At 37.6% G+C, this 19,540-nt stretch overlaps 1 protein-coding gene across 3 annotated transcripts in view; it reads right to left on the bottom strand.

Moving 5' to 3' along the window:
* The window catches only part of MAP3K5 (mitogen-activated protein kinase kinase kinase 5), a 210,643-nt gene that overhangs the window by 99,427 nt on the left and 91,676 nt on the right, over window positions 1–19,540 (bottom strand). For all 3 annotated transcript variants that reach the window (XM_079146205.1, XM_079146206.1, XM_079146207.1), the window contains exon 8: window positions 1,247–1,359. In XM_079146205.1, coding sequence (XP_079002331.1) covers window positions 1,247–1,359 — 113 coding nt within the window. The remainder of the gene's footprint in view (window positions 1–1,246; window positions 1,360–19,540) is intronic.

Raw genomic sequence — 19,540 nt, 5'->3', positions numbered from 1 at the left:
ATTACTACAGATGGCATTCAAGCATCTAGAACCTTTTTTTTTTAATTAAAAATCATAAATTTACATAGGGCAATATTGTTTGATTCATTCTGTTATTTTTTTCCCTTCCCCCCGACCCCTCCCACCCCTCTTTTCCCTCTATACTGTCCTTCCTTCCTCCATTCTTACCACCCTCCTTATCCCTAACCCTAAACCTAACCCTAACCCTAACGCTAACCCCTCATACCCCCCCTTATATGTCCTCATCCACTTATCAGCGAGATCATTCATCCTTTAGTTTCTTGAGATTGGCTTAGCATCTAGAACCTTAAAAAAAAAGTCAAAGTCACAACCAAGAAAAATGACTCAAAATTTATCTATAAAGACATCCTAATATTTTTGTTGTTGTTGTTTTTATTTTTCAACTAGGGATTGAACCCAGGTGCCTAACCACTGAGCCACATCCCTAGCCTGATGTGTTGTTTTGGTTTGTTTTTTTCTCATTTTTTTATTTTGAGAGAGGATCTCGCTGAGTTGCTTAGGGCCTTGCTAAGATGCTGAAGCTGGCTTTGAACTTGTGATCTCCTGTCTCAGCCTCCCCAGCTGCTGGGACTATAAGCATGTACTGTCATGCCCAGCAAAACACTCAAATTTTTTTAGATTCCAAAAACAGGGCAGCAGATGGGATGCTGTCGACAGATAAAAGAGACGAATGCACATTCCATCGCGGATACAATTCAGAGATGGTCTCTAAGACCAGTCACTGCCAACACTGCCATCGACCTGACCTGTTCCAAGAACTCCAGAGGTCCCACCACCAACATCCATGAAGCCATAGGGATCAGTGTGTTGGAGAAACAGGAAAAGGAAATACAGGTACAATTTTCATTTTTATTCTAAAAAGTTCCAGGAAAACACAATCTTAAATAGGAAACTGATGTTCCAAAAACACTTACCTTATTTGGGAGTTGGTGGCTGAATGCAGAGCCTCCCAACTAATATCATCAATATTAGTTTAAGCTAGAAAAATAAATATTAACCATGGGCTTTTAGAAACAGGTAAAATAAACTAAAACCTGAATTACATTCTAATATCAGAATTATATACCATAGTATGAAATTTGGAGTGAGGAGATATAATAAATGTTTTTCCCCCAGGAAGTCAGATGAGATAGCAAAAGGATTTATCTACTAATGATTCGGTTTCCTTGTACCAAGTTTAGGCCTAGTTTCTTGATTTCCATGTAAAATATCAAGCTGTAATTACCAACTTTCCGAAGCTCAAAGGAAGATTCAAACTGGTGCCCAGCTGCTAGGAGGAGGACCGCATAATTAATTCCTGACTGTAGTGTTGGCTCAGATTCAAATGCCTTTTTGAACCTAAAAAAAAAAGAAAAAGAAAAAAAACAAAAGACCAAATGTACAAGTTTACTTTCTCAATCATGAAACCCTGGGTGTGCAATGACTTCTGTTTGCATAACTCCAGTGCCTAGGCAAAAATAATCCACTGGCCTTCACCTCAGAATCCAGTGTGCTATTAGGATTTAATGCTTCAGTAACTGCATATCCTTGTCCTCATTTCTGCTGCATTCCCCTACTTCATGTACCCCCAACCTAGTGACCCCAAGCTTTTAAAAAAGTCCTCTCGACGGTCGACTAGGAATTCATGAATGTACAAAGCATAAGGTGAAAAATTAAACCCCTAAACACGCTTTAAGAAGACACAGCATGGAAGCGGGTCATCTGGAGAACGTACTGAAAGGACAAGAGCGATACAGAAATAACAAAAATGTCAATTACAGGAAGAAATTAAGAAAATCAGAGATTGTGCCTCTGCATACTAATTGAGGCTGAAAGAGTATGAGAACCCTTTTCTGAATATGCATGAAACTGAATATCAACCTTTGAAAACACTTCAGCATCTGAAAAGGTCTTTAGTGTTTGAATAGGCACTGTATTTTTAAGGTAACACTTCCTAGATCTGTTCAAGGGTTTCCACACATAAATCATTAAATAGGCAATGATATTCAATATTATTTCACTTGGGCACACAGAGAAGAAAATAAAAATAAACACCCTAGTGACTACTAGAATCCACAAGAGACAAACACGTGAAAAATGAAATCTTTACTTAAAAAAAAATTATAGTGAAGAAAATATAAAGATTAAATGTCTAATAAGTGACCATTTGAAGACAAAAAAAGATTATGTAGACTGGGATTGTGGCTCAGTGGTAGAGCACTTGCCTAGCATATGTGAGGCACTGGGTTCGATTCTCAGCACTGCATATAAATCAGTGAATAAAATAAAGGTCCATCAACAGCTAAAAATAATTTTAAAAAAAGATTACGTAAGAAAAAATACAATTCCAACATACAGATGATTTCTACTCAAAGTATATCTGTGTAAATGAAAGACAGAAATAGCAAAAGTGACAAGCAAAATACTACGTACAATACTATTGACTTTTTTTATATACTTAACATTTTCCATACTTTAAAATAAGTTAAACATCAAACAAAAAGATGAAATACTTTTTTCTGAATATTGAGGATACAGAACTCTTTTAAGGGTCTTAATCTTCATGCCACTGTCCCAGATGTGGAGCATCTATAAAAACTTAAATTGAGCAACAAATATACCACTTATGGTAACTCTGAAATAATACTAATTATTTATTATGCTTAGAGAATTGAAAACTTGGGACTTAATGGGTTAAGTCGAACAAACATCTCTAAATGGAAACAAAAATCAAACAAATATTCACCTTAACTAGTTGGCTCTGATAGTTTTGTACCTGTGCAATATGAAAAAATATTTTCCATCTGCATCACTATAGGTGATTAAAAAGTACTTTTATCTTTTTAGAAGTATAGCTGTTTCCACTTTAAAATGGAAAAAGTATGTGCCAGACTGCAGACATTCAAAGTTATATCAAAGAGAGATATGACTTAAAAATCTTTGATTCATTTAGTCTTAACTTGGTCTCTGTTCAGAGGTTGAGTTCCAACGAAAATAGGTTTAGGAGAAGACAGAACTTACATTCTTTCTCTAATTCATATGAAGATACACAATATTTCTCAACAAATTTTTGTTTTCCTTGAAACCAAAGAACATGAAGTATTACTCTTAAAAATACAGAAAGGAAAATTCAAAAAGCAAAATATTCACATCAACAAATATTAACAGATGGAATCTCAGTGTAGTTTTGATTTGCATTTCTCTAATCGCTAGAGATGAAAATTTTTTTTCATATATTTGTTGACTAATCATATTTCTTCTTCTGTGAAGTGTTTGTTCAGTTCCTTTGCCCATTTACTGATTGGATCATTTGTTTATTGGTGTTAAGTTTTTTTAGTCCTTTGAATACCCTGGAAATTAATGGTCTGTCTGAGGCACTGGTCATACAGATTTTCTCACATTTGATAGGCTTCCTGTTCACTTTCTTGACTGTTTCCTTTGCTGCAAAGAAGCTTTACAGTTTGATACCATCCCATTTATTGATTCTTGATTTTACTTCTCGTGCTTTAGGAGTCTTATTAAGGAAGTCGGTTCCTAAGCTGACACGGAGAGTTGGGCCTACTTTTTCTTCTAGTAGGCGCTTCGTTCTGGTCTAACGCTTAAATCCTTGATCCACTTTGAGTGGAGTTTTGTGCAGGGTGAGAGATAGGAGTTTAATATCGTTCTACTATATATGCATCTCCAGTTTTCCCAGCACCATTTGTTTAAGAGGCTATTGTTTCTTCAGCATATGTTTATGGCTCCTTTGTCCAGTATGAGATAATTGTATTGATGTGGATATGCCTCTGTGTCTTCTAATCTGTTCCATTGGTTTGCATGTCTGTTTTGTGCCAATGCCATGCTGTTTTTGTTACTACGGCTCTGTAGTATAGTTTAAGATCTGTATTGTGATGCCTCCTGTGTCACTTTTCTCACTAAGTATTGCTTTGGCTCTTCTGGGTCTCTTATTCTTCCAAATGAATTTCACAACTGTTTTTTCTATTTCTATGAAGAATATCATTGGAATTTTAATAGGAATTGCATTAAATCTGTACAGTGCTTTTGGTAATATGGCCATCTTAACTATATTAATTCTGCCTATCCAAGATCATGGGAGATCAAAACCATACTGAGATTCCATCTCACTCGAGTCAGAATGGCAATTTTCAGGAATATAAGCAACAATAAATGTTGGTGAGGATGTCGGGGGAAAGGTTCACTTGTAAATTGCTGGTGGGATTGGAACCACTCTAGAAAGCAGTATGGAGATTCTTTAGAAAACCTGGAATGGAACTGCAATTTGACCCAGCTATCCCACTCCTTGGTTTATACCCAAAGGACTTAAAATCAGCATACTACAGTGACACAGCCACTTTAATGTTTACAGCAGTTCAATTCACAATAGCCAAGCAATGTAACCAATCTAGGTACTCTTCAACAGATGAATGGATAAAGAAAATGTGGTACATATACACAATGGAATATTACTCAGCCATAAAGAAGAATAAAATTATGGCATTTGCCAGTAAATGGATAGAACTGGAGAATATCATGCTAAGTGAAATAAACCAGTCCCCACCCCTCCTCCTTAAAAAACAAAGGCAGAATGTTCTCTCTAATATGCAGATGCTAACCCACAACAAGGGAGGGGAAGATTAAAAGTTTATTGGACTAGACAAAGGGGAATGAAGGGAGCAGAGGTGGGACTGGATTAGGAAAGACAGTAGAATGAATCGCACATATCTTTCCTGTCCTCATGTATGACTACAAGACCAGTGTAACTCCACATCATGTACAACTAAGTGGAACAAGTTATACCTAGTCTATGTATGTATGATATTTCAAAATGTACTCTACTGTCTAGTGAAAACATTTAAAAATATATTTATAAAAAGATTAAGTGTTTCCTATGTGCCCAACTAAACCAAAATGAATATTTGAGTTTATGTCTGTTTTCCTGCTACTATAAACAATTTTTATTTTCACTTAAGCCAAAATGCAAATACCAATAAAATTATTATTTTTCTAGGGCTTACATCACTTCATGACAGCAACCTGAATACTGGGGGGAAAGTCTTAACATTTCCTGGATTTTCCAGAGATTAAAATAGCATGTGGGCTTATTACCTAAGAAGTAAAATCTCATCATACATCAATAATACACCACAGAGGAAAAGTGGGAGTTCTCAGAAACTGTGAAAGTTAAGTACAGTATTTCTTAATAGATATTTGCCAATAGCAAAACCTAAAATTTCAACTATGAACTCTCTAAATTCTTTATCTGATATTTCCTCCACTGTGGGGTCAAAAAAGTCGAGGGTTGAAGTGTTGGGGCTGTTGGAGGTCATTTGTTCCCTTGGTTGATAGAGGAAATGAGATAAATATACACAAAGGAGCCATAAAGAAGAATAGCTTTATGGGTAAGTGGAGGGAAATGGAGACCATCATGTGAAATGAAATAAGCCAGACTCAGCCAAAAGTCGAATGTTTTCTCTAATTTGTAAAAACTAGTCCAAAATAAGTGGGGGAAAAAAGAAACAGAGACAAAGAAAAAGGTAGGAAGGGAAAAGATGTGTGTGGGGAGGGGGGTCCATCAAAAGAAGAAAGATCAGTGGACTAGATGAAGGGAGCTGAGGGGCAGGGAGAAGGGAGGGGATAAGGAGGAAAGCAGATCGAGTGTGACCTAACTTTCCTATGTACATACAGGAATGTACCCGGATGAACCCATCATGTATATTCACAAGACACTGACCACTGACTATAAAAAAAGGGAATGGCAGAAAGATCAGGATGGTAGAGGGAAGGAAACAGTGCGAGGGCAAAGGGAAGGAAAAGGGGACTACTGGGGACTGAGTTAGAGCAAACCGTGCACCATGCTCTGTGATCATGTCAACACGAATTCTAATGGTATGTGTAACTACAAAGACCCAGTTGAAAAAAGAACTATGTAGATCTGTGGGCACAGCAATTATATATTTACCAATTTGTATCAAGAAAAAACATTAACTACATGAACAGAAATTTAATTCCAGGGGTATTTGTTACAAGATGAAAATGACTCTAAATTTCCAAGAACAACGTACAGTGTGATATGGAATGGAGTATACTCTGAAGTTGGAAAGCTGCGACTTCGTACTACAGAAGAGCAGTCAATGTGGAGGGGACTGGCCTTTCCTAGTAGGAGGCAGCACTGGCTTCTACGGAAGCCATCAGTCCTGCCAGAGCAACTGGGTCACATCGAAAGCATATCTTTACAGACTGTGAAGATCTGTGGAAGCAACAACAACAAAACCACCTAAATGCAACTCCAGAGAGGGAAGCACCCTGCGGAAAGGAGAGAAGCTGCTGTGGGCCAGGCGCTCGCTGATTCTGACCACAAGACTGGACTTCGCCCTGGCGGCGGAGGCAGAGTGACTCTGCCTAGTTGAACCTCTCTCAGGAAAATGAGAGACTAATGGATTTCCTGAGAAACGCAGGGGTTTTTAACTGAAGGAGCCTCTGCCCTGTGGTTCCAGTTCTCTCCAGGAGGCAGACGTTGAACGCTGGGTTGAAGAGGCTGGTGGTGGAGTCCGGCTGGGAGGGCAGTGAAACCTCCCCATGTCTGGCAGTGCTCAAGAGTGAAGTGCATTCGGCAAAGGGGACTGGAAAACACGCTTAAAAGGTCTCCCCTTTAGGAAGTTCACCAAATTTTGGAGCTAAGTGATATGTGAGAATAAGGAGCAAAACCCCAAATTCCAAAGGGCAGTCATGAAATCCCCCCACGGTACTTGAGAGATCAGAGACCTGTTAGGCTGTCAACCAAAAGCCAAAGAGGGTCACAGCCAAGAAATAGGTACGAAACAGAGATAGACTAAGTCAACTAAAATTGAAACCCAGACCCAAACCAAACTGCTTAGGTTCTTAGTCTATCTGGTTATCAGAGAAAAGGACGACCTCTGCGAGAGAAAATAAAATCATCTTCATCTCAGTAATTCTGAAATACAAAATGTTTGAACACAATAAAGAATTATGATATGCAAAGAGCCATACAGACAGGAAGAGCTGACCCACTGATAATTTAGATGTTTGAGTCTGGAGACTGGGGGCTTTAAAATAATGATTAGACATATAGTAAGGAAAGTGGGGTGTGGTGGCACACACCTGTAATCTTAGTCCCTTGGGAGGCTGAGGCAAGAAGATGGCAAGTTCGAGGTGAGCCTCAGCAATTTAGCAACACCCTGTCTCAAAATAAAAAGGGCTGGGGATGCAGCTCAGTGGTAAAGCATTGCTGGGTTCAATCCCCAGCAACATCCACCCCCCAAAAAGAAATACGGTAGAGAAAATGGAGAAAGAGATAAACAAAATGAATGAAAAGATAAGCAACTTAAGTGAAGTTGGAAATGTCAAAATTTCTTTAAAAAATTTAAAAGAATCAAGTAATCGAGAACTAAAATACGTAATACTTGTTATGGTTTGGGTACTACACAATTTTTGAGGTATCCCCCAAAAGCTCATGTGTGAAACAATGCTAGAAGGGGTAGAGGAGAAATGATCGTTATGTGCGCCTTAACCCAATCAGGGTGTTAATCCCCTGATAGGGATTAACTGAGTGGCAACCTGAAGGCAGCTTAGGGTGTGGCCAGAAGAGGTGGGTCACTGGGAGTGTGCCTTTGGTGTATATACATATTTTGTCCTTGATGACCAGAGCTATCCCTGCTTCCTGGTGTGATATCTTGACCTGCCTCCCTCCACCATACTCTTCCACCATGATGTCCTGCCTCACCTGGAGCCAAAAGGAATGGAGCCCGTGGTTGTCTATGGCCCGCGACCTCTGAAACCATGAGCCCCCAAATAAACTTTTCCTCCTCTAAAATTGTTCTTATCAGGTCTTTTAGTCACAGCATCAAGAAAGTTGACTAAAATAACACCTGAAAATAAAACTTATTGTATAGGTTTAAAAGCAGACTGAACAGAAGATATTTTGGGTAAATTAAAAAACGTTAATAGAAATATTAAAACTAAAGCAGAAGTAGAAATGAAAGAAATAACCCACAAAAGAGCTTAGGAGACATATGGGACCTAGTTAAGTAGTCTAACATATGAATGCTTGTATCCCCAGAAGAAAGAGAATCTTAACACAAGAAGTATTTGAAGAGATGGATAAAATATTCCAAAACCGATAAAAACATCAACTCATAGATTCAAGTTCAATAAAACTCAAGCAGAATAAGATAAAACATGCACATTCTAGATGCTGATACATAAAACACAAAAGAGGATTTTTTTTTTTTTTTTTTCAAGACATGGAGTCTCACTATGTGGCCCAGGCTGGTCTGGAACTTGTGTTCTCAAGTCATCCTTCCACTCCACCTGCTGAGTAGCTGGGATGACAGGATGCCACCACACCTGGCTTAAGAGAAAAAACTTAGAACTGACCAGAGAAAAAAGATCTTTTAAGGAGCAATGAAGTAATTAGTTGACTTGGCACTACAAACTAGAACTAAAGAAGGCAATGAAATGACATCTTTAGCAGAATAAAAGAAACTAAGGGCATAAGATAGGTGATTACAGACTGGCAAACACTAGGAGAATCAGCTGCCAGCAGATCCACACTATTAAAAAATACTGAGAGTATTTCAGACTGAAGGAAAGTGATTCCAGTTGGAGATTGCAGAAAGAACACTGAAAAAAGTAAACATGCTACAGATATGAAATATATTAAGTACAGTATTTAAAATCTATTGATTATTTAAACTGTTTAACATTTTCTTACTCAGGAAATGTAAAGTACAAATTTAAGGGTGCATAATGTAATCTCTAGGGAGTTACTAGAGGAATAATATAAAAAATAATATTAAAGAGCTGAGAGGATAAAGTGTAATGCTAAATTAACAGAAAATAAGGCAAGAAGTGGGAACAAAAGACATATGAGACAAATAATTCCAAGTGAGAAATAAATGCTAGACAAGAGTTACAACCACAACTATCATTTACTACATTAAATATAAATGACCTAATCTCACCAAAAACAAAAAAGGATTTTTCAAATCAGATTTAAGAGTAAGAGAAAAAGAAAGAAAAGCAAAAGATAAGACTATATGCATATCCATATAAGGACACAAGCAGATTTAAAGTGAAATGCTGTGTGAACCTGATTACATATTAATATCAAACAACAATAGGATAAGAATTATTATGAAAGATAAAGGTATATTTCGTAATGATAAAATATTAATGTAACAAGAAAATATAATAGCCCAAAATACTTATTAGCGTTATTTCAAAACAAATAAAGCAAAAATTGACAGAATTAAAAAAACAGCTAGAGAATTTAAATACTCTATGATGATCAAACAAGCAGACAAATATCAATGAGGATGTTTTAGTCACCTTTTTCATTGCCATGACTAAAGGACCCAACCAGAACAATTGTAAAGGAGGAAAAGTTAATTTGGTGGCTCTCAGTTTCAGAAGTCTCAGTCCATAGGCAGCAGGCTTCATACCTCAGGGCTCAAGGTGGGGCAGGACATCATGATGAACCAAATTAATTAACTGGCTTATTTGGAATGCTACACCCAACTGCAAACCCTCTTCTGGGTCATAAAGCACTTCTCAACAAATTTCAAAGGATGGAAATAAGGTAGAGTGTGCGCTCTGTCATAATAGAATTAAACTAGAGAACAATAAAGATAAATAATATTAGGGTATAGGGTAACCCACTTAGGAGGGTCCAAGAAGAAATCACACTGAAAATTAGGAGGTATTTGAACTGAACAATATTGGAAGTTCAGTATAAACCAAATTTCTGGGATGCAGAACAAGTGTTATCCTCAAGTACATAAATTACAAAAGGAAAAAAGGTTGAAATTCATGCTACAAACTTCCACCTAGGAAAAGAACATTATCCTAAAAGGAGAAGGATAAGCAATCAATGAAAAGCCAAGGGGACATGAAATTTTAAGAAAAATTATCAGTAGTGCAAAATTTGGTCCTTTTCAAAGTTCTCCCCCTACACCACCACCCCTGCCTCGTTACTGGGGAATGAACTCAGGATACTCTACCACTGAGCTACATTCCAATCCTTTTTATTTTTATTTTTTATTTTGAGACAGGGTCTTGCCAAGTTACCAAGGTTGGCCTCCAACTTGCAATTCTCCTGCCTCAGCCTCCCCAGTAACTGGAATTACAGGTGTATAACACCGTGCCTGCCAGTTCTTTGTGAAGTTTAATAAAACTAATAAACTCCAACACAGAAAGCTCATCACAAAATGAGAAGGGGAGAGAGGAAAATTAAAAGTATTGCTATGCTACCAGCAACAAAAAGGGGAACATCAACACAGACTCTAATAACAATAAAGTAAAAGGCCACTTAGAACAGGTTTATGCCAATAAATATGACAATTTAGGTGAAATAAAAAATATTCTTGAAAATCACATATTAGCACAACACAAGAAAATGGAAACTCTGAAGAGTTCCATATTGGTTTCAGAATTTCTAACAATTGCAAATGATTCTTTTTATCATTTCTCTCTCCCAGCAGAATGCAAGTTCCTTAAGAACAGGGACTGAGTCCGTCCTGCTGACCAAAGAGCCTCCAGTACCTGAGTCACTGAGGTGTATAACATTCTGCAGGTGATATAATAAACCTGTGGAATGAAGAAAAAATCATCCACTTCCTCCCAAGAACCAGTCTGAAACAAGTGACAAATACAGCAAGTCATACAAGATGCAAATAATCACTCACTTTCCCTAGAGGTCTAAATCCTGACCTTGGTTGTCTATGGACTAAGACCTCTGAAACACTGAGCCCTCTAATAAACTTTTCCTCCCCAAATTGTTCTAGTCAGATCTTTCACTCACAGCAGCAAAAAAAAAAAAAAAAAAGCTGACTAAAACATGCCTGTAATTCCAGCTATTTGGGAGACTGAGGCAGGAGGATCACAAGTTTAAGACCAGTCTGAGTAACTTAGAAGCAATTTCAAAATATAAAAAAATAAATTACCTGGAGTATAGCTTAGTGGTAAAGCACCCCTGGGTTCAATCCCCAGTGTCAGGGAAAAAATTTTATAATATAACTAGCAAGAAGATAAACAATATATAAATACATATAAAATATGTATATATATAAAAAATATATAAAATATATAAAACAATATAAGTTTGTATATAAAGAAATTAATAAGCAATAGTCAATAATGTAAAACTATAAATACAGAGAAATAAAATGATTAGACACAAATAATGCTAAATTAGAGAAAATTTCATTAAGGAAACAAATCTTAGGAAAAGAACCAGATATTCACGTTAAGAGAATTCGAGCTATATTTGAATAATAGTTGAAGTTAATTCCACTCCTGTCTTTTTTGTTTTGTTTTGATACTGAAGAATTGAACCCCAGAGCACTTAACCAGTAAGCCACATCTCCAGCCATTTTTTTAAGACCAGGTCTCACTAAATTGCTTAGGGTCTTAAATTGCTGAGGCTGGCTTTGACCTTGTGATTCACCTGCCTTAGCTCAGCCTCCAGGATACTAGAATTATAGGCATGCGCCACCATGCCCACTTCCCTCCTGATTTTTTTCTACTTCTGTATAAAACATTTGTTGAAAGGGAGTAAATAATTTACACTCTTCAATTCATTATTACATTTGAATGTAAGAAGTATTACATTCAAATGTAATAATTATATTTTAAATGAATAAAGATTTCAAGGTAACAAATTCTTATTCAAGAGCTACTGTATCATTGCACTGTTTCACACCTAATTGTTAAGCTTTAAAAGCAATCAGTCCTTGAAGAATGAGGAAAGAAGTGTTCAGAATAAAGACTTTGTTCAATTTTTTGCATCTGTGCTAAGATGATCAACGAAAATCAGCATGAAAGAAATATTCTTGAATTGATTCTTTCTAACAAAGATCATCTACTTTTCAATAAGAAAGATACTGAACTCAAGTTCTTTCTATTTAGCTGTCATTTTTGCTCATTTGTGATATAGCAGCTGTGATTCTTTCAGTGAGACACAAGTAATTAAATTAGAATTTCATGGTTTCACATCTCTAGGGATAACTGGGAAATTATCACTCATAAAATAACTCAAGAGGCAAAGCAGGACAGCATGTGCAGAAAATGAGTGCCAAATCACCTTGCTGACCTAATCTGGAGAAGGAGGACAATCTATCTACACATACTTATCCAAATTTATATTTATGTACATTCCTTCTAATAATAGAAAATTCAGGAAGACAATAAGAGCCCCAAATTCTTCTTTCATTCCTTTTACTGTGTACATAATTTTTTCCTAAAAATTATAATCATGCTTAAAATCAGCATACTACAGAGATACAGCCACATCAACGTTCATAGCTGCTCAATTCACCATAGCCAGATTGTGGATCCAACCTATATGCCCTTCAGTTGATGAATGGATAAAGAAACTGTGGTATATATATACAATGGAATATTACTCAGCCATAAAGAATGATAAAATTATGGCATTTGCAGGCATATGGATGAAATTGGAGAATATCATGCTAAGTGAGATAAGCCAATCTCAAAAAACCAAGGGATGAATGATATCACTAATAAGTGGATGATGACACATAATGGGGGGTGGGAGGGGTTAGTGTTAGGGTTGGAGTTAGGGTTAGGGAGGGGGGCAAGAATGGAGGAAGGAAGGACTGTATAGAGGAAAAAGAGGGGTGGGAGTGGTGGGGGGAAGGGAAAAAATAACAGAATGAATCAAACAACATTACTCTATGTAAATTTATGATTACACAAATGGTATGCCTTTACGCCATGTACAAACAGAGAAACAACATGTATCCCATTTGTTTACAATAAAAAAAAAGAGAAAAAAAAATTATAATCATGGTCGTTTTGCAGTGTTCTTTAATTTGACATGGTATGATGATATATGTTACTATGAAACATTTTTCAAAGCCTTTTAAATTTCTTCTGGGTGTATGCCCCAAATAACTGAAAGCAGGCTCTCAAAGAAAAATATCTGTACAGCTAAAACATGCCTGTTATTTGGGAGTCTGAAGCAGGAGGGTCACAAGTTTAAGACCAGTCTGAGTAACTAATATTCATACCAGTGGCACTTAACAGTGTCAAAATTTGGGCACAACCCACATTTCCACTGATGGATGAATGGATAAACAAAATACGGTATGTGCATATGATAAAATATTATTCAGCCATAAAAAGGAAATGCTGACACACTACATCAAAGATAAACCTTCAAAATACTACACTAAGTGAAATAAGGCCACCACAAAACAAGCATCACTTAAAGAGGTACCTGCGGGAGTCAAACTCACAGAGACAGAGGTAGAATGGTAATGGCCAGGGCTGAGGGAGGGAAGAATGGAAGTTGTTTAATGGGCACAGAGTCTCAGCTTTGCAAGATGAAAAGACTTCTGTGGGTAAATGCTGGCGATAGCTGTGTAAGAATACAAACATACCTAATGCTTGTAAGCCACATACTTAAAAAGGGTTAGGATGGTGGATTTTAAGTTAGGTATATTTTTACCACCACCATCAAAACAAAATAAAACAAAACAAAACAAAAAACCAGCCCTACAATTTTGAATGAATTATATTCCATCTTATGGAGATGTTACCCTTTGTTTAACAATTTCCCTTCTGTTAAACATTTAGGTTGCTTCTAATTTTTGGTTACCATAAAATGCACTGTAGTGAATGTTACAAACATATCTTTGTTCCCATCTCAGTTATTTCTTTAGGATAGTTTCCAAATGACACACCCAGATCAAAGAACAGGAATTATTCCGAAGCTCTTGATGCATAATGCCAAATAGCTTTCCAGAAAGATCTTGACAATTTATATTCTCAACATCAGTGTAGAAAAGTGACTTTTACGTTGGGCCCAGGTCAAAATATTCTCATCTCTTTCCACCTTTGCCAAATAACAAAAACGAAAAGTTCAGGATTTCAACTTGTCCTTATTTAAAACCCCTTAGGTGAACAGTTTTCATACATTGATGACCAGTCTACACTTATCCTTCCAATAACTCCAATAACCGACTTCTTCAAATTAAAATGCAAAGCCATATTCAGAAGGTTGGAAAGATGGGAAGAAACACACACTCGGAGAGCTTGGGGGGTGGGGGAAGATTGAGGAGAAAGGGAGGAGAGCATTCGCCTAGCATGTGCAAGGACCCTGGTTCGAATCCCCAGCTTCTCAGGCGGGAGGAAAAAAAAAGAAAAAGAAAAGAAAGAAACACTCTTTGAGCTGAAGAAAAGGAGGAGGTAACCGGGAAATGTGGGGGAAATGTACCACTTAACAAAAGAAGAACTGTCATATTCATCAATAATGATTAAGCTATTCAACAAAACAGACCCACTAAAGCAGAATCTTCATGGGCAAAGATTTTCCAATTGTTGAAAAACCCCCTAATCATTCTTAAGTCCAGCCAGATTTGGCGACGATCACTGTGGGTTACTGAATGAAATTCCTCCTCTTCTAAGCATATTCTTCTTCCTTTTCAGCATAACACCTGTCAAACATCTGTTTTTTCACTCATTTCCTGGGAAACACAACTGCACAGAGCAGGCCCTGGTTGCTCTCCTTAGGTGCTCGATATTCAATGACCACAATTTGGGAACCTCCATGGTGACAGGCCACATATTATCACACTTGGACTTGGACTTGGCCATGCTATATCTACAAGTAAAAACAGAGAACCTAAACTCTCTCAATCTAGAGTATTGCTCTGATATTTTGGGATAAACTTTTAGGGAATAATTTGCCCCTAGACATGTCCCTGACTCACTGCTCTCTCTGTTACCTCCATTTTGACTCCTGGATTATACCATGTCTTCACCCAATCTGTTATCTGCTGAAGGTGGTATTAATCATGATCGAAGCTTGAGACCTCTGTCCCAAGTCACTTGTTTACAAAGCAACTGTGGGAACACTGCATTCTACCAGGTCATCCTGGAACTCCTGGACACTTAGGAACCATCGACATCAGACGTATCTGAACACCAGCAAGCTGGGCATTATTCTGAGCTACAAAGAACTCTTCAGGATTTGTGTTCTAAATATAAAAAATCAACCCAAACCTGGAAACTCATCTGATACACACAGTAAAGAACTAAACAAAAATGATATCAATGGAATGATGGTGAGATCAAGCTCCGGGGTAGGAGGGTGGTGGTGGAAATGGAGACAATGCCGACAAAAGCTATCTTGAAGCCAAGGCAAAGAAAAAAGAGAGCTAATCTAGCAAATGGAAAATAGACATCCGGCTTTGTTTGTATGTCAACTGGTTTGTTACATAACTCGCCCAAAGTAAAGCCAACACCATTAATAATGTAAAAACTAAACCTTTATTAGGCACACATTAGTGTTTGAATAGCACTATCACTGACGTCAAAGAAAATTAGTTGATAAGGCGAGGCTCTCAGATCTTTCTCAAGTTACTATGGAAAAATGAACATATTAATGCTACTTAACTGCTTTTAATTTTCCAAACATGGATCTTTTTCAGCATTACTGAGGGAGAGACATGATTATACTAATACATTACAGGTACCTAATTTCCTTTCAAAGTTCTGCAAATGATTAGCTCCCCTTATGAATGAGAACATCAACTTCTCCAGATGCAAAAGTGATTTTAAGCAGGCACCACTAATCCCACGTGACCTACCACCTCCAACAAGGCCTGTGTGAAAGTTACATACACTCTATACATTTTCCCTTGTTGCCTAAAACATTTAACCAGATCCAGAAAGAAGACAAAGAGTACTCTTAGGAATATTTTAGGAAAAGGGAAATTTGATATAAACAATGTTATGTCAGGAAAGGAAAAATACAACAATATGTAAGGAAATACAAGATATTTTTAGTATGTTATACACTAAGGATATAACACTAACTGCCTACTCAATTCCAGAATTTTAATATACGTGTCTTCATTTAATCCTCACTACAGAGTCCTCCCAAAGAGATTAGTGCCCTGCTCCTTGCTGGTGATCTGTGCAGTATGGGGTTGATGTAGAAATACTAGATCTATGAAGGAATCTCTGGGATAGTTCTTATGAGACTGTTTTTCTTAGTCCTAAAATAAAGATACAGGAAAAGACAGCCTCCTTTTTCCTCCACATTGGCGTAGCTAACCTAGATTATCCTGGAATGGCCACAGACACTTGGCAATCCTAAGAAAGTCGCCTCGAAGGCAGAGCCACCACGGCAATAGCGAGGGAAAGGTGAGCTAATGTTTTCATGCCAGTGACTTAACAGGCTCTGGAGCCAGTCCTGCTTCGAGACTTCATGCTTAAGGAGATACATTGGCTTTTACTGTTTAAACTCATTGAAGTAAGCTGTTCTGGAACTTGTAGGATGCCAAGAGCATTCGATCTCACCTAGGTAGGTAACGTTTTTTTTTTGTTTTTTTTTTTTTTTTTAATAAGAAAACTGGATTTCCCAATGGTTAGGTAACTTGCCTAAGATGACACTCTTTCCTAGAATCGAGGCAACATTCATCACGTGACAATCTCCCAATCGTCCCGCGCCTCTTCAACAAAACCGTATGGACACTTCTGGAAATGGCTGTTCCTGAAAACTCCAGGGAAGAGAGCCTACACTGTAGTAAAAACACCACCAGAACTGAAGAAGTTAGAGCTGGGATTTTATTAATCACAGAGCATCAAGAATTCACTTAATTTCTTCGAATTTCTACTTCCTCAGTTGTAAAGTGGAAAGAAAAAGAACATCAGCTTTGCCTACTTTACAAGGTTCTTGTAAGCCTCGGTAGTTAATGACACACAGACAAACCTCTGAGTTTCAAGGGCTTGACCATTTCTACCTGCATGAATAAATTCTGCATATAATAAAATGTGCTAAGTCAGTCGTACTGCATAAGAGTTCAGCCAAACCTTTTCATGATGATTTCCTTTCAGATTAAATTAAATAAATTAGAACCTCCACAGCCTCCAAGGCCTGGTGATGTCTGTAATATTTCTATGGATCATCTCCTGTTTTAAAGTCTGTCACTTGAGAAAGTGTGTGGCCTTCTGGTTTTCGGATGTAGGTCAAGGCTTCTGGGTCCCATCACAGGCTGTGGAAGCTGGCTGGCTGTCCTCTGGGCTTCCCCACATCTTGCTGTTTCTCCTACCTCAGCTCCAAAGGCCTCTAGCCAGCCTGGGCACATGGCTGCCATCCCTCTTATTTAAAACTAGATTGAACAGTTATGATAAAAAGGCACAGCTTTTAATAAACTAAATGTAAACCACAGCTGAATGACCTGAAAGTGACAAAAAAGGCATTTTTTTATATCTTAACTTGAATTAATTGTTGGAATTTAAATATTTAAGTATTTAAATAGAGATTCAGAATCTGCTTTCATATCCACGGATTCTACATCTGAGGATTCAACCCACATTGAAAGTATTGTAGGAAGAAGAACTGCATTGAACATGTCTGCATATTTTTTCATGTCATTATTGTTAAAAAAAAATACAGTGTAACAACTATTTACATAGCATTTATACTGTATCAGGTATGATAAGTACTCTAGAGATGATTTAAAGTACATGAGAGGATTTCATAGGTTATATGCAGATGCTATGCTATTTTATGCAAGGGACATGAGCATCTGACCATTATGGAATCCACAGGGGATCCTGGATCCAATTCCCCAAGGCTAAGGAATTGGTTATGATACATATAACCAATTATATAATAACATATGATAAAAATATAAAATATATGTAACATACAATAAATATAATATAATAATGTTTCATTATTTCAGTCAAATTTGAGGGCTCCAATGAACAAAAGTAAGAAATGACCATAAAAACATCAAATATTAGAGAAATACTCTTTTGTTAACGCTTAAATCAGCAGGAAGTATTCATTCCAACCACTCACTCTGTGTGTGGGATAAGATTCAACAACCATTTTGTTCTAACAATAGATCATAATTCAGCAAACTTTAAAAAATCTAAACCAGAAAACTTTTTTCTTTTTTTCTATTTGCATCCTCTAAATCACCAAGTAAAGCTCTCAGAAAACGCTTGTGCCTTGGAGGGTTTTCCTGGCAATAGAGAGGTGCCATGCCCAGTTCCTGAATCAGATACTATGTTCAGAAGGGTGCAGAAGTCTCCCCCTCTGCTATGGGGTAGGAAGATCTAGTGTATTGACCATATTAAAGAGGGAATTACAAGAAAGGGCTTGAGCAGTCATTGTCTTCACAACTGCTTGGGGCTCTTTTTCTGTTGAGATGAAGCTTTTATCCTTAACTTGCCACAGTCTGTGGATCACCCTTTATTCAAGCCAACAGAAAATGACCCAGTGTATGAAAAGAAACCCAAGGGTCTAACCACTTGTTGTGATACCCCACTCCTTAACTTAGCACCTGCACTGAACAAGTTGAAAACTCAGAACATTATGACCCAAAGAAGTTCAGTGGAAACATTCCCCGGAGACCCAGGACTCAGGGCAGGTGCAATCCTGGGTACAACTGGCCAGATGCCTGATAGCCTCAGAGTTGTCCTCCCTCGTCAGTACCTTGACAGGACAGCTTTCCTTCTCAGCTCTCACCAAAAGGGAAGTTAGAGACACTGCCAACACAAACGAGTGTGTGTCTGCACCACTGTGGGAAATGGATCAAACCAGTAAGTGCTGAAAACACATCTATGAGCGTGACGATATGAGAAATCACCATTTTTGCTTGTTTGTTTTGAGACGGGGTCTTGGTATGTTGCCCAAGCTGGTCCTGAACTCCTAGGTTCAAGCAATCCTTCTGTCTCAGCCTCTTGAGTAGCTGGAACTACACAGCTCCAGCTCCAAAAAGCATCCATTTTAAAATTGAGGTGTGAGTGGGGAATCCTCCTTAGTGTCTTTGAGGACTAATGGATAAAATGACTATAGTGGTTATAATGGTAGAGTATGGATAGTTCTCTATAGTAAAAGTGCTATTCTTAATTACTAAAAAAATCAGAAAGTGAGACACACAAGGTCAAATCCTAAGTCCTCTCCCACTACAAGTCTTTGAACTCTAACAGCCCTCCCTGTTCTTACCAGAAAATTAATGAGGGAGCTTAAAATGAAATCATAAAAATCTGCACAAGCTTCCATTTGACCTGAAGACCTTGACCAGAAAGCTCTTTAGAGAGAGAGTTGATATTCCTAGCCTAAATAGGCAGCATGAAAAAGGAACCAGAAAAGCTAAAACAAAACAAAACCAGAAAAAACTGCTTCTGCCTCTTAACTGAACTCTACACAACCTTGAAAATGTGCCTTGGTCATCTAAACTGTTTTGCTTTCAAACAAGGAAACACTTCTATTTTATTCCTGTGCACGATGCACACTAACTTCTTAGAACATATCCTTTGAATTCACAGACCATGAAAACAGGCTCCCTTCAGGACTATCAATGCACTTGATTACTACCCCCACGTCTACGCATCTACACTGGGCTTAGTGCTCCCCCAATATCAGATTCTAGTTCTCCTACCATCAAGAGCTTATCTTAAGTATTAAGGCCATGGTCACAAAAATACTGCACAGTTACATTCTTCTGTGGTAATGGCAGGAAAAACAACTGTTTAG

The sequence above is a fragment of the Sciurus vulgaris genome (genome assembly GCF_902686455.1).
Source record: "Sciurus vulgaris genome assembly, chromosome: 7".
In the NCBI taxonomy this organism is placed as follows: Eukaryota; Metazoa; Chordata; class Mammalia; order Rodentia; family Sciuridae; genus Sciurus; species Sciurus vulgaris.
Note: the sequence above shows the minus strand (reverse complement) of the source record. Positions and strands in the feature narration are given on the sequence as shown.